Source organism: Microtus pennsylvanicus, chromosome X (assembly GCF_037038515.1).
Source record: "Microtus pennsylvanicus isolate mMicPen1 chromosome X, mMicPen1.hap1, whole genome shotgun sequence".
In the NCBI taxonomy this organism is placed as follows: domain Eukaryota; kingdom Metazoa; phylum Chordata; class Mammalia; order Rodentia; family Cricetidae; genus Microtus; species Microtus pennsylvanicus.
This window is the reverse complement of record NC_134601.1, coordinates 55,980,866-56,006,160: the sequence shown is the minus strand read 5'-3', so window position 1 is coordinate 56,006,160 and position 25,295 is coordinate 55,980,866. Positions and strand designations below refer to the sequence as shown.

General features: G+C 42.9%; 1 protein-coding gene across 1 annotated transcript in view; it reads right to left on the bottom strand.

Moving 5' to 3' along the window:
• Positions 1 to 535: 535 nt before the first annotated feature.
• The window catches only part of Kiaa1210 (KIAA1210 ortholog), a 57,802-nt gene continuing 33,042 nt past the window's right edge, over positions 536 to 25,295 (bottom strand). The window contains exons 6-13 of the mRNA XM_075956913.1: positions 18,625 to 18,753; positions 16,008 to 16,187; positions 12,554 to 12,659; positions 8,501 to 10,838; positions 6,333 to 8,284; positions 5,217 to 5,404; positions 2,739 to 2,835; positions 536 to 832 (exon numbers count right to left, since the gene is read on the bottom strand). Coding sequence (XP_075813028.1) covers positions 666 to 832; positions 2,739 to 2,835; positions 5,217 to 5,404; positions 6,333 to 8,284; positions 8,501 to 10,838; positions 12,554 to 12,659; positions 16,008 to 16,187; positions 18,625 to 18,753 — 5,157 coding nt within the window. The 3' untranslated portion in view covers positions 536 to 665. The remainder of the gene's footprint in view (positions 833 to 2,738; positions 2,836 to 5,216; positions 5,405 to 6,332; positions 8,285 to 8,500; positions 10,839 to 12,553; positions 12,660 to 16,007; positions 16,188 to 18,624; positions 18,754 to 25,295) is intronic.

Here is a 25,295-nt window from a genome sequence, read left to right as displayed (position 1 = left end):
GTTGTACAGTGTGACATTATAGCATCATCGGCCAAACCCAGCGCCAGTAATTTAAGTTAGCCATAGACTCTCATTGCCTTTCTAGACATGGTTTTGAATGGGGAAGCATCCAACATAGATGTTCAAGATGCATGTCTGCTTAAGCAAAGCAAGCACATGACAAAAGTAGATGTCCTTTGGATCTAGGGAAAAGGAGCTAGATTTACTGTTAAGGCATTTGAATGTAGATCTCTCATAATGTGTGCTGGACTTGAGAGATAGAATAAATGTGTAGAATTTGACAATGGAAAGGTTAATTAAGGTGGAGGAAACCCATCTGCCATAGACGATACCATTCCCTAGGCTTGGATCCTGGAGTATAAAAATAAAAGGAGAAAGTTTGAAGCAAAATGTGGTTGTTTTCTTTCTTCTAAGGCACAATGTCTGAAGTTAATGATTTCGCAAAACTTTTCTGGAGAACATGCTGGGTTTGGGGATATTGGTAGTGACTTTCTGAGGGTTAGACATTAGTAGTATGTATTTCACTCAAATAATTCAAAATGTTAATTGCTATTTCTAAAGTTATTTTCCTTAATAAAAACTAGCTCTAGAAAAACTGTTGTATGGAATTACCACAGCTACTGGCAATTACTACTGAAAATGCTGAGGCTCCATCCAGGAGCTATTCATTGCATGATGTCTGCCATTTGGCTCCATGCTTGGGCTTTCTTCTTGGCCATTGAGAACCACACAGGCTCCTTGGGTGGTGAAACTTTGGGTGGCATACTTGAAGAGCGTCTGGTGTCTCTCTCCCTGGTATATGGGTGAAGCTTTTTCTGATCATCAAACACAACTGAAATCACAGCAAACAATGCACTGTCAGAAACCTCAGAGACACTAAAGCACATATGAAGATGAAATGCAATGGACCATTCTTTCAGGTTTGCTCTGATCCCCCAGTTCTTAGTACTTTCCAACTATTGTTCTCTTAGAAGGCAGACTTATAAAAATCAGAGCTTGGGCAAATGGCACAGGAAGTATGTATGTCCAGGGGCAGCATCAGGTTGGAAATAGCTGTAGGATCGTAGCCATGGGAAGGGATGTGAGATGATCCTTGCAGTGTAACAGCCCTTCTTTTCACTTTTATTATCTCACAAGTTTAGACTTTCAAACTCAAAATGTCACCCAAAGGGAAACATTTTACCTATTCCCTTTTTTTACACATCAGATCTGTTTTCACCAGTCACTGACATTGTGAAAAGGACTGATGACTCAATAAATTTATCTAATAAAATCCAGAGAAATAATACTCTATCAACCCCTGTGGTCCGACAGACTACTATCTGTTCCCCAACTCCACTCCCTTTGACTAAACAAGTGTTTCTCGATTCTAACTACACATTGGAAACATCTAGGAACATTTAAAAAAATACCAGTGTGTCTGAATGTGATGGTTCATGCCGCTAATTCCAGCATTTCAGATGTTGTGACAGGAGGACCAGGAGTTCGATGCTCTAGCTTGGGCTATATTGCTGAAATCAAATGACAACTACAGCGCCCCCCCCCCAAAAAAAACAAAGAAACACAAAAACTGGCAGTGCTTATGCAATTTCTTGAACCCACTGAAACAGTAGGGATGGAGTGAAGGCCGTCTATCATTTAACAATATTCCTGGTGGATCTATTCTACAGGGGAAGCCGAGAACCACATCTTAGAAATATACTGCTCATATGACATGGATCAGTACGATCACAGCTATTTCCACAGCCAAATAATGGGTTCCTGAGTCGAATGTAAATCGTCCTCCTCTCCAGTTTTGGTGAGGGTCCGGGGGATGATGGTGTGCCAGAGACCAGAGACCTTGAACCAGACCAATGACTCATGGCAATGAACATTTGTGGATGGGGCTGATTGGACAAAGGGTACACTGTGTGACACACCGCAGTTCTCAATGTCACTGGGATGAACTGATGCTGGAGTGATGGAGGACCAAGGTGGGGTTTGATGTTTGTTTGTTTTGTTTTAAATTAAATTTTGGAAGATTATTTTTGAGGTGTGCTGCAGGGATGAGGGGTAGATGTGAAAGGACTGGGAGGTGAACAGGATTGGGGTATAGGATGTGAGATTCCTAAAAAAAAAAAATCAATAAGTAATTATGTTATTTTTTTTAAAAAAAAAAAAACCTCATCCTCCTCAACATCAGCTCCTGCTGAGGAAATCCCTCTGGCACATAACTCTCACCGATGAGACCACAGTCTATCATTACCGGTCACATTTCTTTGCAGCTTTCAACATCATACCCCCATGTCTCACACCCTCAGTCAGAATAAAGGGCATGTGAAGCAAGCCTTTGCAGTAATCGTGAATCCGTGCTGATAGGCTTATACAGTGGATTATTGTCAACAGATTTCATTGAGGTTAGAACAGGTGAAGAAACACTGCCTTCCTATCAGCTTGAAAATGGCGTGGTACTTTCCTTTCCTACCTAGCCACAAGAAGATTTTGTGCCTTGCCTCGATCGCTTCTTCAGTGAGGTGAGAGACTAGAAAGGGCTATGGAAATTGCACACTGGACTCAGCTATAACAATTGGATTTCCTTAAAGTAAGCTAATGTCTGTGGCATTTCATGAAAGAGACATGAAAGAATAATGAAGCTGGTTCGATCAATAAGAGAAATACATTGCCTGAACTTGAAATTGCAAAATGTTTCACCGCGTTCCTCTGGGCTTTTTTTGACAGGTGAGAATGAGTACTTTCACCTGATTTTGTAGACTTAGATAGCCTTGACCACTCCTCTCTGGGAACAGTGGAATAAAAAGTCATTCTTGAGGGGATATCAGTTGAGGGTCCTGGTTCCTGTAATAGCAAAATGAAAAGAAAACCTTTGTAAGCCCTTACAATAAAGACAGCAAGCTACTTAGAAGACAACATGGTGTGAACCCTGTCCTGGGTATTATGAGTTCAACAATAATCAGAAAAAAAAATAAACACTTGAAAACACTAGGAAAAAAAGATAGAGGATATAGATATTGATGCAGAAGTATACAACTGTCTAGAAATCTCTAACTATTAAAAACTGATTATATAGATCAATAACAAAAGTTAGCACAAAGCTCCTTGGGCTTGTAATACACACACACACACACACACACACATATATATATATATATATATATATATATAATACATATATATTTAATGATTTATTTGGCATATATATTATTTAACTATGTATCTATTTTTTTTGTGTGTGTGTGTGTGTATTCAAGTGGTTTGCTGCATATATGTGTGTGCACCACAGGCACTGCCGCTGAGGCCAGAAGAGAGTATTGCATCCCTGGAACTGGAGTTACACTTGGTTATGAGCTGCTCTGGGGGTGCTGGGAACGGAATCCATGTCCTCTGAAAGAGCACTAAATGTTCATAACCACTGTGTAATCTCTCCAGTACCAGAACTTAAATTATTAACCAATCCCAAACTGCATCAAGTTTGCCACCTTTCTTTCAGACCAGGAAGAAAAGCTGTCTGGTAACACAAATAGTGTAAACAAACTGATAAGAGAATACCTTCTCTCTTGTCTATGACCAAAGCATCCTGACTGCTCCCAGTCTCTTCTGATCTCAGATGCTAAGTAGTGCTGGAGCTGGTTATTACTCGGATGGGAGAACAACCTTCTCTATAACATTGTACCATCACTTAGCTGTGAGCTCACAAGATGTGATGGTTTCAAGCCAATCTGATCCAGTTGGTTGAAGGAAGCACTATATGAGCTCTACCTTCCAAAACTGGTTGGTATGTGACTAGAAGTGCCTTTTCCACTAGGAAACGATGTGACTGTATTGCGTAGCCTTTTAAAGTTGATCTCTCCACAACTGTTCGAAGTCAACAGTTTACACACGCTAGGGTATTTTCCCCTGACAAAAGAGGTAACCAATGACAAAAAAAAAATTGGAAAGATCTTTCAAGCAGAGTGATGATTAAAGCATGACTCCCTTAATAAATTTAGTAAGCACTTCTATAGGATCTCAGAGACAGCTTTTGATATGTAAATGTAATTTGCTTTCTTGAGGTTCGTTTTCTGCAGATTTCCTAAGAAGAAAGCATTATTCCATCATCCCTAGCCTCATGCCTAGTACATCCTGTAACATTTTAAAATCTACAGGAGAGTGTGAAACCAACCAAATCGGTATGTAGAAGTGTGAACATCAACACCTAAAAGTACGTATTTAAGGGACTGATATGGAAAGGAGTGCATAACAAAACATTAAATGAAAAAGAGCTCCCCTTCCCTAAGCTTTCACTGCCCAGTTTTAATTACACATGGTCAATCACAGTCCAAAAATATTCAGTGAGATTTTTCATAAATAAACACTTGATAAAGTTTACACTGCCAGCCATTTCTAGTGGCCCAGAATCCTCACCCTTCTCATACCCACCTGGCTGTGAATTTCCCTTTGGTCCAGCATCCCACTGTATGCTCATGTTTCCTGTCTTTTACTTAGCTGTCTTAAGTGTCTGATGCCCTGGGATGGTGTCATCATGAGTGCCCCAAAGTGCAAGAGCAATGATGCTGTCCATTGAGACCCAAGAGAGAGAAGCTCTAAAGGGCCTCCATTGCACAAACAAGCAAAAATCCTGGACTTACGAGGAGAATTTGGAAACCTCTTAGGCTGAGGTTGCTAAAATATATAGTAAAAATAATTCGAACTTTGAAATTGGGAGGAATACTATCTTTGAGCTCAGATTCTGAAAAGTTAACCATCATAACATATAAATAACGAGTTAAAGTGGAAAGGACATTCAACTACAGGGCTCCTTACTGTGTGCAGCTCCCATCAGAGACTCTTGGGAAGGGGCCTTCTGTGTTCATAGTTTGATTCTCATTTATGAAAAACATGTGCATGTACTTAAAGGTATAACAAATAGTTGCTCCGTTTTTACTTTATTTGTTATCTCTGTCTTATTATTTCTGTTTGTAGTAATAGGGCTGTTGTTTTATCTCCTTTTTTAGGCACCCAATTTCATGGAATTCCACTTCAGAATATTTCGGACAAGGCTTAATTTATAGACTTCATATCCATTACTTTTCATAAATGCTGTAAGAGCATCTAGACTGTCACATTTGTGTGAATACAAAATAAAGAATTGTCCTTGGCTAATGCTCCCAATAAGAGATGGTGACTGCGTGTCTGGCAGTCTTGCAGACAGTGTAAGCTCCGTCAGTGGATCCACTAACCTTCCGTAGACTCTGCATGCCTCGATCATATTTTGACTGATATTTTTGCTCCTTGGTCTCAGACCTAATTTCAGCTCTGGTCCGGGGTTTTTTAGGGAAGTGAGAGGCAAAGCCCTTTTGCCTCTGTTTTGCCACATTGATCCAAGATGGTTCTGTAGTGTAATCTGACTTCAAACTAGAGGTCTTTTCTGAAAAAGAAAGGAAAAGAATTAGAAAGGAAGCCAGGCAGAAAGAGTCTTCATTCTGATTTAGATTGCCCACAACAGTGTTCCAAATAGGATCATTTCTGGTTGCCAATCAAAAATAGAGACCATTTAGGGAAGGGCCATTCTCTTTTGTACCCTTCCTACAAAGTGGGAAGGCAGGATTAAGTAGTTAAATAGTTGCGCATTCAAATGCGCATACTGTCTCTTAGTGAATCCTTTCTTTCCTTTAGCCATCCCTCTTCCCATCCCCAGATCAGGACAGGACAATGGTTGTCAGACAGGCTGAGAAAATTCTCAAGATGCCAAAGACTCAGACCATTGATACAATCCCTCCAACTCTAAGAAAAATCTTACAGATTGTTACTTCTTGGTCCCTTGTGCAAATGTCACTGTGAAATAGGTATGATCAGAGGCAGAGACAAGAACAGGCAGGGATGATACTAAGGACACAATGTTTTTTTAAAAGAGTAGAGCTCAACAGGTCACCTTGATCTGGAGTAAATTAAGATGATTTCGTATTGCCTTTGATGAACTGGGTTTGGGGGATCTGATTGACAGATTAAAGTGACATGCTGTATGTAAAGTTATTATTTAATTTTTAGGAACTCGTGGGATTCTGCCCAAAGAACGCTCTACATGAGGTAGATGGAGAAGGGAGAGGAGGAGGTCCTGCGTCTATTAATGAGAAGTAAATGGATGCCCTGACCGCTGCCTCCTGGGGAAAAGGAAGAGTACAAAGGAGTTACTTCTGAATATTTTCATTCAAGACGCAGCACTAGCCCCATCTCTAAATCCACAGCTAGTTCTGTCAAAGTCGTACAGTTGGAAACCTAGAGGCCACGGAGTTCATGGCCCATTCATCTAAGGCTTTGCCTTACAGGTCTTCTCTCTGGAGAGACAAAACTCTTACCTGGAGGTCGGAAAACTGTTGGCTTCTTGAAAATGCCTTCATATCTGGGCCTGCTTCCTTGCTTTTGTGCACAGCTAAGTGCTTGGCTGGACATCTCACGGCCTCCGCTGAAGCCCTGGGGAGTTCCTTTGTTCGTCTGTTCTTTGCCTGCTGGGACAACTGGCGCGATAGGCTCTGGGATCCCACTCCTCTGGGAGATTTTCCGCAGTCGCACTCCGAAAACATTTTCTACCTCAGACTGGCTGGTGGAGAGAAACGAAGAACGCTCTTTTTCGTCACGGCGCTGAGGAACTTCCTCCTTAGAGTAAGCGCCAGTTGAAGCAAATGCTTTCTGGGCAGGAACCCAAGTGAACTTGCCAGGTTTGGTAACGGAAGTTGGGGTGCTTTTAATGAAGTTCCCATAGCCTTGTGTGTCTTTCATGGTTTTCTTTGTAGAATCTGGGCCTTTTGGCATGGACCAGCTGCCAGTATTCTTCCTAGAAGTGGATCCTTCCGTGGCAGCATTGGCAGAACTTAAGTAAACTTGTTGCTGATAGTCAGAGATCACGAAAGCCTGAGCAGACTGACCGGGAGGCCGATGCCCCTCAGAACTGCGCCACTCCACAGGAACATTTGCAGGAGCTGTTGATAAAACCGGTGGCTGTGACCTAGCTACATCGAAGCCTTGAGAAGGCTGTGTGGAAGGCGGTTTGACTTCGGACCTCTTCCACTCTTCGGGAAAACTGACAGAAACGGAGACTTTCTGCCTGTATTCAAGCTTTCCCAGGGACTGAGAACTGTCCACTGCTGAGCTGCTCCACTTCCCAGGGGCGCCCTTAGAATATGACACAACTTCCTGGGACTCTTTCGGTCTTCTGGGCGACTGCGGAGGCTGCTTCAGGGGCAGCTTCTTCAAAGTGGTGTCTTCCTTAGGCTCATCATCCCAGTGCCCTAAGAACGCTTGCTCCTCCAGTTTAGGCTTCACCAAAGATCTGGAAGGACGGCTTCGATTCTGAAGCACAGGTTTTCTGTAAATGGCCTTCTCCCCAGCAGTACTCTCTGAGAAGATTTGATCTGCCATAAATTTCACAAAGGACTTGGAAGGAACACTTCTACCCTGTTGTTTCTTAGAGCTGTCTTCATCATCAGCACTCTCCAGACTGGAAGGCATGTCCTTAACTTTAGAACTCGTTAAGAACGGGGTGGCAACTTTGGGAGGCGGTGGCTTCCAGGAAATGCCTCCCTCAAAAGAGGGACTCTCGCACGTTGAGGGTGTCTTCTGGACTTGAAGTTTTGTAATGCTTTGGGAAGGATTTCTGGGGATCCATGCCTCCTTATAAATGTCCCCCTCTTTGGCAAAACCTTCTAGACTTGAGGCTTGGCGCTCAGACTCAGGACCCAACCATGGATGAGGTCCATATTTTGAAGGCATTGGCTCGATAGGAATGCCCCATTCTCCAGAAGCTCCCAATAAATCTGAGGAAACTTCTTCCTTGAATTCTGTGCTTCTTGGGAGTTGATGTCTTCCAGGCTTCATAATTGGAGAAACTCCCTCATCTGCTGCATAAGTCTCCGGATCTACTCTTGACTGGAAAGAGAATCTAGAAGGCATGAGCTCCACAGAGCTGCTCTGTGGTACAGTAATAGCCACTAATTCTGTGGAGACTGGCTGTTGGACTACTGATCCCATCAAGGGCTGAGAAAGCTCTCTGGGAGCTGGTGGATCAACAGGAATGCTCCATGCTGCTTTTGCAGCCTTGTCTGGGGGCGCAGAGATTTGTTCAAATGGAGAAGTTGGCCATGGCTGCAAAGGGTTTCTAGGAGACAATGGCTCTACAGCAACTTGTTGTATAGATGTGTTCATGGATCCTGTGGAGGCTGACTGTCGGACTACTGATCCCATCAAGGGCTGAGAAGGCGTTTTGGGAGCTGGTGGATGAATAGGAATGGCCCATGCAGCAGGAACGTTGCCAGGGAGTACAGGTATTTGCTCAAAGTTAGGAGTCACCCATAGCTGGGAAGGGCATCTGGAAGAACCTGGCTGTACAGACATGATCTCTTGGGCCTCGGGACTATCTGAACCTATAGACACTTGCTTAAATTTAGGGACAGGCTGTGTTTGGAAGATATGTTGAGTAGGTGCGGACTCCATAGGGTTGCCCCCTTGAGTGGAAGCACACATTGGATCTCGGGTCATCTGTGGTTGGAATTTGGACTTTACTGAGCCTTGAGGAGGCAATAGCTCCGTGAAAGAGGCACCTTCTACTGAGGTACTTTCTGCGACTGGTTGACTTTGAGGAGTTAGTAAGGAATGAGTAGAATATTTGGTGTGCAGTGGGTCCATGGCAATGACCTGAGCAGTGATACCCTCGGATTCTAAAGGCACATTTTGATAAGGCTGCTTCAGAGGCTGGGAAAGGGAAAGGGACTCATGCTCCATAGAAGAGTTCCCTTCGAAAGCTGTGCTCTCTGAACCGGAAAATGATTGCTTCCCTTGAGGCTTCAGCCATGGATGGAAAGATTGTGCCAGAAGCCTTGAATCCATAGGAACACCTCTTTCAAAAGTCGAAGCCTGGTGCTGGGTGAAGGGTTTCAACAGGGGTTGAGGAAGATGCTGAGGAAGCAGGGGCTCCATAAAATGGCTTCCCTCAAATGCAGCACTTTCTGCACCCAGTGAAACTTCTTTCTTGGTGGTTGGTCCCACTGAAGGCTGAGAAGGGTATCTGGGAGACTGTGCAGCAACACATTGTTCAAAACTGCCAAGCTCTGGGCCTGCAGAAATATCTTGCTCAAGTACTGGTCTGATTGGGGGCTGAGAGTGGTGTCTGAGAAGCAGGGCTTCCATGGAAGCTGCCTCTCCCATGGTCGAAACGTCTAGACTTGGGGGGATATTTTGCTCAATGGTGTGCACCATTGGGTGCTTCAAAGCCTTTCTAGGGGATGGTGGCTGCATAAAAATGTCCCAGTCAGCAGCAGTGTCCTCTGCAAACACTTGATGCTCAGACTGAGGGCTCATCCATAACCTGACATTGTGGCCGGGAGGTAGTAACTCCACGGGTCTGCTTTGTGCTGCAGAAATATTCCCCAAAATGGGGAGGTGCTGCTGAGTATCAGGGCTCACAATGGGTGGAGAAGTGTGTTCGGGGTGCACTGGCTTGGCAGGACCACTCCACTCTTTTGGGATACTCTTCGAAACTGGGGACACTTCTTGCTGGTCTCTGGACTGACCCACGGCCTGCTTGAAAGGTTCAGGAGGCTGTTCTTCCTCCGAGCTGCTCATATCCTCAGAACTGTGATACTTCTCCAAGTAACTGCTTGACTCTGTGGAGACTTCATTTTCTTCAGACTCCAGCAAGGCCTGGGAATATCTCCTGGAAGCCAACTTCTCTTCAGAGACAGAATCGATGATAAAACTTGCTGATTCTGAGCATCCTTCAAACTCGTCCAAGGACTGGAAGGACTGGGCAGATGTCATCTCGCAGCTTCTCTGATCGTCTAAGGAACTGTCTGATTCTGAGGAGACTTCTCCAGCTTTGGCTTTTCTGAGAGGCTGCTGCCACCCCGTCTTGCTCAGTTCGGCATCTGCACTTCCTGCTTTCAGGAAGACATCATCATCTTGAGGGCTCCACAGAAGCTGGAAAGAATGCGCGGAGCCCAGTTGCACTTCAGAACTACTCTCATACTCTGAACTACTGTATGAATCGGTGGAGAGTTCCCCTGCAGGTGGCCACCTCCTGAGGGGAAGAGGCGACAGGGGAATAGAAACATCATCTCCTGCGGTAGTGCTTGAAACACTTGCTGAAAAGGCCCGAAGGCCACCTCTGGGATGCCTCCCTTTGGGGTAAGTTGTGCTCTCCAAGGATAATTCCTTTCTTGGTAGAAACTTTTGCAAAGCAAGGCTGGATGCTTCTCCCTCTTCTCCATGGACTTGAGAAGGACACGCACACGCTTGGGCCTCCACTGTCCTCGAGACAGTGGCCTCTTCTTGGCTTGTGGATGCTTGTCTTATCCGTGAACTGGCTTTCTCCTTTTTCTTCTTGCCTTCAGAAAACCCTTCTTCACGGCCGAGTAGTGGACTGCTCACTGTGAATTCTGCCACTTGTGTAGGTGTAGGCTGTGGTGCTGGTGTTCTTTGGGCTTCAACATCTATGGTAGCCATTTTCCCCTTCACATTCCCTTTATTGGAAGGCATCTTCTGAGGAGTAGTAACCGCTGCTTGTGCAGTTGGGTTCTGCTCTGTGCTTTGCTTCTCCAGACAAAGCTTCAAGAAAGAGTGCTCCTTACCAGGCAAATCTTCAGTAGGTGAGGAGCCAGCTTTCCCAGCCAGGTCACGTTCTTTCGTGGATTTTAGAAGCTCTTTCTCTACTAAACCCAACTCGGTTTTGACTCTTCTTCTGCGTCTTCTTGGATGGGATCCTGAAACCGAGTGGCCTGTGCTCGAGGCAGCATCAGTACTTAGAGACTGATGTCTTGTCTTCTTCTTATCCTGAGAGTCAGGTTTGTAACTCTGCTCCTGGATTGTAGTCCCTGTACCAAATGTAAAAAGGAAAGGAGAGATGTGTGTGCTTTCGACTTCCTAAAAGAGTACCACTCTCCCCTGGCTATGTTTGCTACCAAATTCCCTGATATGAACATGGAACTATGCAGGAGATATTCCCTTGTTCACTGCCAGCTTTAAGCGATGGAAAATGTTTCTAGTGAAGGGCAATTTCGATCCTATGAGCAGATAGCCTTGGACTGGGTCATTAGCATGCCATCAGTCGTCTCCTTGACCATTAGGTGTGAGATTCAAAGGAGGCAAATGGTGAATTTTGTAACAATGATTACATTTGAGAAACCTAACTGGAGCAGGAGCAAGGGGGATTCTTTTTGAATGACTTTTATTTTATTATTGTGTGGATGTGGATATTTTGCCTGCATGTAAGTCTTTGTATGACGTGTGTGCCTGGTGTCTGGAGAAGCCAGAAGAGACCTCAGATGCCCTGTAACTGAAGTTACAGATGTTTGTGAGCCTCCTGCATCTGTGAGGTACTCCTTCAGGACTTTTTCCTCTACAGCTCAGTTTGATCTAAGTTAACAGCCCTGCTGTGCTGGGTCCTTCTTCACAGACATTGAGTCTGACGCGCCACCTAGTGGTTGCATCTGCAGCATACAGAGCAGAGCTCCTTGATTTAGGGCCTGTGCTCTTTCTAAATCAGGCCCTTCCTGTGGAACAGCAACCACTTTCTCTAAACTGGAAGAGAACTGTGGCTCCTAGGAGAATAATTTGGGGGAGCCAGTTCCGTTGTTCCTATCTTCTTGCATTGTTGGGGAAGAATACTGAATAGGCCATCACTAGCTGCACTCCACAGAACTCAGCAAGAATAGCCATTTGAAAGAACTGAACACATTTACAAACAACGTGCCTCTCCAGTTGGAAATTCATTTAGATAGAATAAAAAAAAACATGTGGGGTCTGTAGAAACAGCTCAGCTGTTAAGAGCACTGACTGCTCTTCCAGAGGACCGGGGTTCAATTCCCAGCACCCACATGGCATCTCACAACTGTCTGAAAATCCAGTTCCAGGGGATCTGACACCTTCACACGAATGCACATAAAGATAAATAAATCATAAAAAAAAATTAGAAAAAAACATGTGTGATCCTTTCCACAAAGAAACCATTGTTTCTGTCTGTTTAGGAGGAGAATCTCGGGCCATACTTTTGTAAACATATCTTTAATTTAATTAAAAGTTTTGTTTTTGTGATTTTTTTAAGTGATGCATCTGGGAATATACCTCACAGAGGGTCCTTAACCCTTTCACTACTGAGATAGGCAGCAAACAGTATGCCAGAAGGGTCACACAGAGTCTCCCACAGAGGAAAGCCTGCCTCCCTGGCTTGTGGTGAGGTGCCCAGGGCCCTAATACATTCATAGGCTTTCATTATTTTTTAATTCTGGGTATGGGTACATACATGCAGGTGCCCACAGAAATCATAAGTGTCAGATGTCCCTGGGGCTGGACTTATGCACAGTTGTGAGCTGCCTTACTTGAGTGCTGAGAACCGAACTGGGGTCCTCTGTAAGAGCAGTGTACACTCTTAGCTGCAGAACCCTCTCTCCAGCTCACTTGTGTGTATCCGATACACAAGAGGACCCAGGGTAGCAGCCGTGGGGAGAGGGCGTTTTTGTTTATACCCCCAGCACACTGTACTGTTCATCGAAGACCGAGATTCACGGACGGGCAGTGAAGGGATTCTTACCTGTGCTGTCCCTTTTGTGCTCCTTCCGGTCGGCGTGTTTTGTCTTGGTTGTGGCCTTTTCTTTAGTCACCAGTGAAGCAGGCTGCTCTTCCTGCTTTGCTTTGGCCTGAAACAAAATTTCAAAGGAAAACAAAGAACTTCATTCTGACTGCCATATTCCCCAGATCTTTACACAAGTGACCAAGGCAGAGGCGGCATGCCAGAAGGGTCACAGGAAGTCTCTCATAGTGGAGAGCCTGCCTCTCTGGGTGATGGGAGGTGTCCATGGGGCCCAATATGTGAATAGGCTTTGGCCCCTAGGCTCCCCGGTTGAGAGCTGCCCTCCCAATTCATATTTTGTTTTAAAAGCAAAATTGAGATATCTTTTATAATTTTTATTTTTGAGATTATGATATAATTACAACATTCTTCCCTTTCTCCTCCTCCCTCCAAACACTTCCACATCCCCCTCTTTGTTCTCTTTCACATTTATGGTCTCTTTTTTCATTAATTATCATTATATGCCCACACATATTATGTGTGCACAAATATTCCTTAAATATTACCTGTTAGATCTATATAATGTTGCTTATTTGTATGTTTTTAGGGCTGATCATTTGGTAAATTAATTGGTATTCTTTTCCCTGGGGAAGACTATTTTTCCCAATCTTAGTATTTCTTAGCTGTCTGTAGTTACTTGTGGCGGGCTGAGGCATCATAAGATTTGTCCCAGTCACTTTAACATGTCTATGTATGTGTCATTGTTCCACTAATTTCTCTTTGTACCCATCTTTTTAAATGGGTATTGGGAACCAAACTCATGTCCTCACACATGTGATATTTTTATTTTTATTTATTTATTTTACATCCCAACTGCAGTTTCCCCTCCCTCCCCTCACAGTCCCAACCATACCACCTCCCTCCCCCCACACACACACTCTTCCTCCTTTTCTATTCAGAAAAGAGCAGGCCTCTCATAGCTATCAACCAGGCGCTTAGTAAGACCAAACACCTCCTCATGCATTAAGACCATGGAAGGTGACCCAGTATGAGGAGTAGGGTCCCAAGTGCAAGACAAAGTGTTAGGGACAGCCTCTGTTCTCAATGTTAAGAGTCCCACAAGAACACAAAGTTACACAACTGTAACATAAATGCAAAGGACTGAAGTCAATCTCATGTAGGTTCCCTAGCTGTTGGCGCAGTCTCTGTGGGCCCTGATACAAAAATATTCAACCAAATACTTACAAAACAAATCCAACAACACATCAAAAAATTCATCGAGCATGACCAAGAGGCTTTCATCCCAGAGATGGAGGGATGGTTCAACATACAAAATTTTGTCATGTGATCCACGATATAAACAATCCAGAAAAAAACCACACATGATCATCTCATTAGATGATGAAAAAGTCTTTGACAAAATTCAAAACCCGTTCATGATAAAAGTCTTGGAGGGATTCAAAGAATATATGTACACATAATAAAAGCAATATACCACAATCTGATTGCCAACCTCAAATCAAATGAAGAGAACTCAAAGCAATTCCATTAAAATCAGAGACAAGACAAGGCTGTCCATATCTATTTCATATAATACTTGAAGTTTTAGTTAACATGAAAATGAGATCAAGGGGATATAAATTGGAAAGGAAGAAGTCAAATTTTTGCTATTTGCAGATAGTATGATGCTGTACATAAGCAACCCCAAAAATTCTACCAAGGAAACTCCTACACTGATAAACATCTCCAGCAAAATGGCTGGTTATAAAATTAATTCAAAAACTCAGTAGTTCTCCTCAATACAAATGATAAACAGGTTGAGAAAGAAATCAGGGAAACAGCACCCTTCACAATAGCCACAAATAATATAAAATATCTTGGGGTAACCTTAACCAAGCAAAAGAATGACCTTTGTGACAAGAACTTCAAGTCTTTGAAGAAAGAAATTGAAGAAGATATCGGAAAGTGGAAAGATTTCTCATGCTCTTGGATAGGTAGGATTAACAGTAAAAATGGCAATCTTACCGAAAGCAATCTACAGATTCAATGATTGCATCAAAACCTATCACAGTTCTTTACAGACCTTAAAAGAACAATACTCAACTTCATATGGAAAAACAATAAAACCCAGAATAGCTAAAACCAATCCTATACAATAAAAGAACTTCCTGAGGATCACCATCCCTAATTTCAAGTTCTACTACAGAGTAATAACAATAAAAACCTCATGGTATTGGAATAAAAACAGACAGATGGATAAATGGAATTGAATTGAAGACCATGGCATAAGCCCACACACCTATGCACACCTGGTTTTTGACAAAGAAACCAAAATTATACAATGGGAAAAAAAGCATCATCAATAAATAGTGCCACATAATTGGATGTTGGCACATAGAAGAATGCAAATGGAGACACATCCACCACCCTGCACAGAACTCAAGTCCAAGTGGATCAAAGATAGAACCTGGTAGAAAAGAAAGTGAGGAGTAGCCTTGAACACGTGATTTTAAGAGAATACTTTTAAAATTTTTTGTTTTGTATGTGCTGTGTCTTTGTGTGGGTCTGTGCACATGTGTCTGCAGATACCTAAAGAGTCCATAAGAGGACACTGGATTACTGGAGCTGGAGTTACAGGCAATTGGGGGCCACCTGACATGAGTGCTGAGAACCAACCCTGGGTTCTTCGTAAGAGCAGTATGATCCGGCAACCATTAAGAGATCTCGCCAGAGTTCTTTGCTATGATTCTAACTTATTAGCTCTGCCTAAATATAGCTTGACTTGCTAGTAACTCATGCAGAACTCTTTGGCAGCGGGTGGAGGTCTTTGGAAGGGCTGAATTCTGAATGACTAGAATTGCCGAAAGCCTGGTCTCGGAAAGAGTGGAGCAGCGCAGCAGTTTATAGCTCATGGGTCTCATACGATCAATCAATTAATGAATCTTCATCCGTGCTAGGCTTGAATACTCTCTGCAGAGAGGACTGAAGGGATTTCCAGGAACTTAACCAATAAGTAGGTTGAACAGGGTTAACTCTGTTTCTGCTTTCCCCCATTTCCTTTCATAGAAGTTTCAAATTGACGGGACATTTCACACAGTCAGCACAAGCTTGCTCACCCACTGCATGCATCAAGTCCAGGACAGTGATATATGGGCATTACTATCCCTACTAAAGGGTGTGGACCACCCATCAACTGTGTCCAGCTGTGGCCCTCAGGCAGCACATGGCCACATGTGGCCAAGGGTATCTATGAATGTGGCCTAACACAAAGCCACAAACTTAAAGCTTGATATTTGGGGCGTCTTTTCTTTAAAGAAAATTCAATTGCACGGTTCTAAAGCATGAACTTTGTAGATAACAATGCCGTGGCACCATGTTCAAAGGCGGGACACATCTATACACGGAGAGTTTTCTTAACAGCAGAGGGCACGGGTCAGAACTCGTCTTTTCTCTTAGAATCTCTTAGAAGACTTACAGAAGAGGAAGCTGTCTTCTTCCTCTTCTGTTTCCGGGGATTTAAAGCTATCTTGTGTTTAGCAGCGGAAGAATCCAAGCAGCCTTGTGAGGTGGCTGGGGTGCTGAACCCTGAGAGCAGCTGAGCACTGCTTTGAGAAGACTGCGAGAGATCAAGCTCCGAGAACAATTCCAAGCCGCTCTGGAGAGTGGGAAAAACACGTGACTCAATACATGCAGACACTGGCCCTGCCCTTGAAGCCAGAGGTGCCTCTTCCTTGTTGAGAAATGCTTACAGAAACCTTTCTTGGATGACTGCCCTCTTTTCTTCCCCTTCCTATGCAAATGTCACTTTGGATCCTTTCTAAAGTGAGAAATAGGAAGAAACTGGGGTGCTTCCTCACTCAGGAAGCAACCAGGGTGTCCTGTTGCCCTCGCAATCGGAACACATAGTGGAGTTTACGAGGTGGAATTCTTGCATGTTCTCGTGTCCCATCTTCCCTTCTTAGTGACAGAAAGACATTTGTCTAGGGAGCAAGGTGCAACCTTGTACGAAAGAAACTCCATGGGCTCTGGAGCTGCTGTATTGGAGTGTTAGATGCATAGAGAAAATCCAGTTGGAAAAAGGCCTCTTTGCAAGCTCTGTTTTCGTAGAGAGCACACTAACTTTATATTTACTGTTTGTGGGTCCAAAGCTGATGGGAAGACTCTGGGAACTGACTTTTTTCCCACTTCCAATGAAGCATAGGCAGAGCCCATAGCCTTGTCCTCCTTGTGGTTGGTTCCATCTCCCAAAACTATTTGGATCTGGGGCACCTGGTTGCATTCCTTGGTAGGAACTTTGAAATAGTCCCCTGGAGGATTATGGACATAACATTTTCTACACCCTCAAGAGACAAGCATGAGGTCACCTACTCCTAAGTACCTGCAAAGAAGTCACATTCAATAGCAGGTAATGGACATGTTCGCTCCCAGACATCAGCAGCACATGACAGCATGTTCCTTTTGTGTTTATCCACTAAGTCCTTTTCGAAGTAGTGTTGCATGGTGCCAGGGAGCCCTTGGCAAGAGGCAGAGTCCACATGCAGCCACATTGCCTACGAACACTGTATGCTGACACAGGCATATCTTCAGCTGCTTATCGAGACTCCAGCTATGGTCCTTTTATGGTCTGTGATTTCAGTGTGGGGGGACTGAGCAGTGTTAATGGGTCGGGGTACTGATAAACAGAGATCACCTTTCTGGCTTTACCTCTAATCTAAAGGAACACTGCAGCTGTTTTGGGGGGTCAACCACACAGCATTAGCTGAGGCCCCAAGCTCTTTTTAACTTGTTGTTTTTCGACACATGGATTCTTTGTGTAGCCCTAGTTGTCCTGGAACTCGCTCTGTAGACCAGGCTGGCCTCAAATTCAGAGATCTGCCCGTGTCTGCCTCCCGAGTGCTGGAATTAAAGGCATGCGCCACCACCGCCTGGCTTTTCTTAACTTCTTTATGCAACTTTATCCATTAATTTATAAACATCCCTCCCCAGTATAGTTTATTTGGCTTGAGCCATCACCTACAATTACTAGCTGACTGCTCAGCACATGGAATGACATCTCGTGCTTTGCTGTTCTGAACTTCAGAAAGACCATCTCATAGCTCTGGCTCTTGCAAGTGTATGAGCACCATCTATGCCCCAGTTAACTTCATGTGACTGTATCCCCCTCTTGCTCCTTTGTCCTCATCTTCTTACCATTTACTGATCCAGACACACTGCTGGTTTGCTTCTCTTCAAACAGTCCCAGCATGCTCTCCAGGGGACTTTGTACCGATGGTGATGGGTCTGCTATCCACCTTGTCCACGTAGCTAGCTCCCTCCCTCACTTAAGTAAGTCTCTGCTCAGAATCTGTCTTCTCATGGAAGCCTTCCAAGGCCAACCTACTTTGAACATTTTATCACTGATGTGTGTATGGGGGGTGCTATGTATGTGCATGCAGGTAGCCTTGCCCATGTATGCACCCATGAAGGCCAGAGGTCAACACATCAGGTGTCCTTCTCTGTCCCTCCCCACTGCTGTGCAATATTAGTTGAAGATGTGCTACATCTGTTTATGTGGTGGAGCATTGGTTTAGCGATGCAAAGATATGGCGAATTGCTTTGCTGTTGCATTTGTTTAACTCTTTAAAACTATGTTACTGTGCCTGTCTAAAACATCTGATTGGTCTAATAAAGAGCCATGCAGCCAATAGCAAGGCAGGCCTGCCAGGCAGAGAGAATAAATAGGAGGAGAAATCTAGGCTCAAGAGAGAGCAAGGAGCGAGAAAAGGAGAAGGAGAGGAGCATGCAAGGGGCCAATCCCCCAGTCGCACAACCAGCCACGGATTAAGAAGAGAATAAAGGCATATCAAATAAAGAAAGGTAAAAATTTCAGAGGCAAAATGCAGAAGAAGAGAAATGGGTTAGTTTAAATTAGAAAAGCTGACTTGAAACAAGCCAAGCTAAGGCCAGGCATTCATAAGTAAAGATAAGTCTCCATGTATTTATTTGGGAGCTGGGTGATGGGCCCCCAGAGTGTAAAAACAAGCAAACAAACAAACAAACTACAATCCATCTCATTTCTTGAGAAAAGGTCTTTCAATGAATTTAGAACTTGCCATTTTGTCTAGAATGGCTGGTGAGCCCCTGGGAGCCATCCATCTTTGCTCCTTTCCTGCTGGCACTGAGGTTACAGATGCAGGTGCTGCCACGCCTGGTTTTTCCATAAGTTCTGAATCCGGGTCCTCCTGCTTGTACAGAAAGAAATGTTACCCATTTAGCCATCTCCCCAGCTCCAGCTCTGACATTTTAGGATCCTCTTTCTTGCATTGTCTTTCCCCTGACACTTTCATCACTGTCTTATGTGTTTCCTTCCTAATCTCTTTCATTGCCCGTATTCCCCCATTACAGTTTGAACTTCATAAAGAAGAGTTTTTATCTTTATCTATCTATTTATTTATTCTGTGCATCTCTTTTTTCTTTTTTGGAAATGAATTTGAGGGTCAAACTCAATTCCTTGTGATGACATGTTCAGAAATGTGCTAACTGCCCACCCCATGTTTTGCCTCTTTATACTGAGTATACTCCTTATAATATATACTCTTTATACACACTTTCTCTGTGTGTGAGTGCATAGCTGTTGTTAAGCAATGATTTTAACTGGTGAATTAATTGTGTTAAAAGCTTCCACCAGATTTGTCGAGCAAGCGCCTCTGTTTCCTGGGTCATTTTAGTCATGCCAAGACCTCACTGTTTCCAATTAAAAGAAGAAGGTCTACAAGCCTTTAATCCCAGCACTCGGGAGACAGAGATAGGCAGATCTCTGTGAGTTCAAGGCCAGCCAGGTCTACTTAGTGAGTTCCAAGACAGCCAGGACTGTTACACAGAGAAATCCTGTCCCCCCCCCCAAAAAAAAGAAAGAAAAGAAAGAAAAAACAAGAAAAAAAGAAAAACCAAAAGATCTAGATGTGGAACACTAAAAGGATACCATACCACACAACTTTCAACTTGCTTTGTATGAAAGTGAACGTAGGATGTGAAAATAGTAAACAATATAGACCACTTTTCATTTGACTGATCTCTCAAACCTTGCAGTATGAACAACTACATAATAGCATTCTTTGCTCCAGTGACATTCTATAGTACAACAGAATGATCAGGCCAGGGAAAAACCTGTAATTTTCCAAACTGGGTGTATAGAAGAGGGAGTTCATTTATTCCCAATCACAGTCAAAGCCAAGAAGCTATCAAACTTAACCCCAACCAGAACTCTCATTGATCTAAGCCCTGACCTACATATATCTTCCAACCCGAACTAAAAACTACAAAGAAAAATCCCCTTATTATGGGGCCTTGTACTCAGACATACGATTCAAACTAGCCTCCAAAGCCTCTTTCGTAGGCTCACACTATGTTGTGTAGAAGTGGCATATCTTTATATTTACATAGTTCCTTTACCCCATCAGTGAGGTAAACAAACCGTATATTCTCTGGAGTTCTGGACTGTATTTCTTAGCATAGGATTCAGGGACTCCCCCATATTAAAATCATCTAGAAGTGAGTGTTGAAATGTACATTTGGGGGACATATCAAGACTTGACAGTAGCTGGGGGTGTAACTCCGGGGTAGAGCGTAGGTTTAGAATGTGAAAAGCCCTGAGTTCAATACCCAGTATCAGAACAAAATAAAACAGATCTGGAGGCTAAGAATATCAGATGAAGGGCCTCCAAAAGGTTTGACAGACTCTATGATTTTTATGATAGATAATTTAGGGCCAGAGTGGAGAATAAAACCTGACAACTGATCTAGCACATCTTCAAATGAAAACACATGGAGCTCTTAAATAATCCCATTAATTGTCTTGGAGGAATCTACAGATTTCTTCTGGTTCCTTCTTATGCCTCATCTCTACCTTTAGCCATATTGTTTAGTGTCTCCCTAAAATAGTTACCATAAGAGAGTGTGAGTTACCCAGGAAGAGCAAATCATATCCCCTTCTGGTAGAGTTCTGGAAGGAAAGGGGAGGAAAGGGGATGGGACTCCTTTTTCTAGTTCTCTTTCCCCAGCTCCTCCATCTGAACTCAGACCAGCTCACACTAACTGTACCCATGTGCACAGTGTTGAGGTAGATGGAGGTGTTTTCCTCGCATCTGTGGGTAAGGAGATTGAACATGGACATCCTTCCTGGGGAAGAAAGCTAGTTAGGGCTTTGGGAAAAGCAAAGGGATCCCTCAGTACTGGTTTGTTGTGACTGGACTGAACACTCTTGCTATTAGCTAGGTTAATGGGGGCGCTTTGAAAAAATAAAACACATTTCAGTCCCATTTCCCCTCCTGTCAAGTATCTAGACACAGGAGGAAGCAGCTCGTTCAATAATGAATCCTTAGGTCATCCGTTCAACAACTACATCATTTTCTCTGTGTGTTATTAGACTTCCATGTCTTTCTTTGTAGTTAATAAGATACTGGTGAAGGGATATGAACAACCAGCCTGCCTCCATCATAGGTTTAAAAGCCATCTTATAGTAAAGACAAACTAGGTTCATTCCTGCTTATGATTTATTATGTTTCTCAAGTGTTGGATTATGCCACACCTGTGACCCTAATGACAAATGATTCTGTACTGCCTGTTCCAATAATGGTAATTATGTCCTCATTTCAAAAAATGTTTATAACCATCTTACAACCCTATCTTTGTTTTAAAAGGTTATATGACCACCTATGACTACGATGACTATCATGATATGACCATCTTGCAATCATGTCTTTGTTTCAGGTGTTTGTTATGACTAACTTGTTATGCTTATATTCTGCTCCTATACCCCCTACCCTTGAGCTGTAAACAATCCTTGTCTTCCTCACATCCAATGCTGACCTCTTGAACCCCACTTTAGGGGAAGACAGCCCATGTACATGAAAACAAAAACATCCTTTATTTTATTTGGCCATGGTGATTTGAGTTGTATCTTCTCTTTGTATCTTTGGGATTAACAGAGAGAGAGAGCAATTGGGTCTGTTTCTCAGGATGGAGAAAGGTCGTGTCTTGTGTTAAATAAGAATAACAGTCATGTGTTGTGGCACTGTCTATAAGCAATTGAGAGGCTGCAGTAGGAGAATTTGTAGTGCATAACCAACCTAGGCTATGTGATGAGAGTCAGCCTTTAAAAATTGGAAAATCTGGGAACTGTTAGCCTGAGGTTTCATCAAACAAGGCCCTGTGATGTGGAATGTCCTTCTGTATATGTGTTGCTTCGTTGGTTGATGAATAAAATTGCTTTAGCCTATGCCAGGGAAAAATAAAAGCAGGCAGGAAATATTAACAGAGATATAGGGATTGTAATTAATATAGTTTCTGTGTGATTATTTGGGTCTGAGTGGCAGGGAAATGAATGAGCAGTCTCTGCCTACAAAAATGGCACCCAACGTGGGATGACTACATCCACATAAAATCTGAGAGAGCTTGGAAAAGGATTCTAGAAAAGTTAAATACAACTTCTTGGTATGTATTTTTTTTTTCAGATAGACTCTGTTTGCTGGCAGCAATCAGAGGCACAACTCCTTTAAGAGAATTCTTCCTGACTCAGTATTAGAGGCAAAAAAAAACTGCTCAGCTTCTTTAAGGGAAGGCTTCCTGGTTCGTGCTGGCAGCATAAACTCTGGTTCTTTTGAGAAGTCCTGCACTTAAATTGGTTTTGTGGGCAGCATGCTACAAGTTGCTTGATGGTGGCATGGGCCAACTGCTTCCCAGAGTTGAGGTGATGAGCATGGCTCCCACCCAGTGGTCCCCATAGCTGGTAGTGAAGTACCACCACCATGTTAAAGGCCGAGAGAGGTGGAGCCAGGATCCAGGGCTACCATGACCACACTGCTTACCATTTTAAAATGCTGCTTGTCAGAAAAGGATTTCAGATACACAATAGGACACATTCAGACATAAAAGACGTCCAAATGAGACACAGTGTGCTTAAAAATGTACATAGGCTTAGGAGAGAGAGAAAAAGTGTAGATAAAATGATGTAGGTGGGTCTTCTATCTATCTGTTGCTTTCATTGGTTAATTAATAAAGAAAACTGCTTGGCCTGATAGGGCAGAAATTAGATAGGCAGAGTAGACAAAACAGAATGCTGGGAAGAAGGGAAGTGAGGCAGACGCTATAGCTCTCCTCTCCAAGATGGACGCAGGTTAAGATCCTTCCTGGTAAGCCACCACCTCATGGTGCTACACACATTATTAGAAATGGGTTAATCAAGATGTGAGAGTTAGCCAATAAGAGACCAGAACTAATGGGCCAGGCAGTGTTTAAAAGAATACAGTTTCCGTGTAATTATTTGGGGTGTAAACCTAGCCGGGTGGAGGGACGCAGCCCGCCGCTACAGTAGTTCCTTACTACAGAGTGGTGCTCCAAGGTGGTAACGAACTCCACATAAAACCTGAGAGAGCTTAATTTTGAACATAGAAAACACAGAGTTTAACACAGCTTTTTGCTGTTTGTGGATGGCATGCTACAAAGAAATTTCCCTGACTCAGCAGCCATAGCAAGAAAAAAGCTGCCCAGGTTTAAAACGCAGCTTCCTGGGCTATGCGGCCAACACAAACTCTGGCTATAAAGCATTTCAATGGCTTTTATGGGACTGGATGTTTGTGTTCCTGCTCGGGATCTGGAAGAAAGTAACTGAGACCATGCCCTTGGCTCAGCTCTTCCTGCCTGGGCAGACGACAGAATCAGACTTAGGCAGGCTGGAGAGCATGGCGTATTCCTGCCGCCATACAGAGAGATGTTTTCAGGCTACACAGTGCTCTGCGTGTCAGATTTGGCTGTAACTTGGATGAAAAGAGTTTCTGTGCCAAACGCTCAGTATCAGAATTAAAGTATTGAGTGCGGCTCCTACCTGGCGGCCCCAGAGCTAGTACAAAATGGTACATCTTCCATTTTGAAATTGGAGAGAGGTGGAGCCAACATCTAGAGCAGCCCTCCGCTCTGCAGCTCAGAGGCACAAGTGACTCAGAGGCACAAGCAGCTCCGCCATGCTGAACTGTGCTGGTCTCAAGCAGGAACTATCGTAATTATTCTAATAACAGCACAATTAAGGTTTAGAATGGCAGTAAACAGGAGGTACCGTATTACCTCTACATGGCGCAACTTAAGTTTTTAAGAAGTGCTTAACATTTTAAGAAGTGCTCCTGGATAGTAAAAAATTACAGATTCATAATAGGACAGATTCAGACATAAAAGACCACTAAATGTGTCACAATGTTGGATGAATGTATGTAGGCTTGAGAGAGAGAGAAAAAATATATAGAGATTTAAAAAGGGGGGGGTAAAGTCTTTAAAGGGACAGAGTAAAGATAGTTATAGATTAAAAGAAACAAAGAAAAATAAGCCACATAAAAATTGAAAATTCACAGAGAGTCTGGATTATGTACATTGTGTTTTCTTTAAAATTTATGACTGTAAAGTAGCTAAGTACAGAGAGACATTTCATTATATGGGCTACCAAGCTAGACCAGAATGGATATCATAAGGGTATGACTTCAGAATTTGGATCTAAGGATATGATGCTTTGGAGAGGGTCTTCTTTGTTTTCACAGAGGATGAGACCCTGTGGATTGCTTCTATCCAAATTTGTTATGATAGACCACACCCTCCTGAAAGGTTGCTGTGAACACGTTCAAAAAATTACTTCACTCAACTGCCGACTGAGATGAACCTGGCACACAAGTTACACCATAAAAGATCTGATTAACAGCGCCCCCATACAGCAGGAAGCAGTTTAGAGAGAAAAAAACTGCATCCATGTTCCCAAATATTGTTTATAAATGTTCTTTTACATTTAAAGGGGGATATGATATAGATATGAATAATTTACATTGGTATAAATTTTGCTTTATTGGTATTAAGTTAAGGTCAATTTTGTTATATGTATATTTATTTCTGATCTTTATTAAGGTATTGTGATTGTGTAGTTTATTTAAAAAATGTAATGTATAATTAGGAAATATAGGTTATTAATGGATAATCATCTATAATAGTCAAGCTTATAGTCGTGTTAGTTAGATTTTCTAGATGTGCATAGATATATTTCAGTTAGATAGGCATTCTTCATATCTTTCATAGACTGCAGAATATGGCATTTAATGTTTTAATAACTTAGGGCTGTTCATGACAATGAGACACTCTGCTCCTGGCAGCACCAATCTACTTCAAGAAGAAGATGGGCATTGGAGAGGCTCCTTAAGGAATTGGTTAGCCATTTGGGCAAGAAACTGCTCTTGCCTGAACTATTGCAAAAACTGGACACAGAGAACCCGCAGAGAGAGAACTGCTGAACTTGCCTAAAAGTGAGATGGTCTTTTGGGGTTCCTGATTCATTAAAGAGTCTGTGAGACATTCTGCAGGACATAGCAGAAAGTGACTGAACTGTCTTTGAATTTTCCTGCTTTATGGAAATGTCTGCTGGATACTATGGGCCTGAAGGCTGAAGATGGATGCCCCAATGATACAAAAGAACTTTGGGTGATTGTACAGGCAGCGAGATGTCTCTGTCATTTCTAGAGTTTGGAAGTTGCTTATTTCTTGTTTGCTTAGGTAATATTATATTCTTCTGGAGTCTTTGATGGAGTTGAAGAATGGTTCGCTATAGTTATAGTTTTCCTTAGTTATGATCAAAGATAAAATAGATATAAGTACTGTAACTGTAATTCTTGCTTTATAACTGTTTTGCTGTATGTAATTTTACTATGTGAAAGTGAAAACCTTTCTTTTTTGTTTAAACAGAAAAAGGGGGAATGAT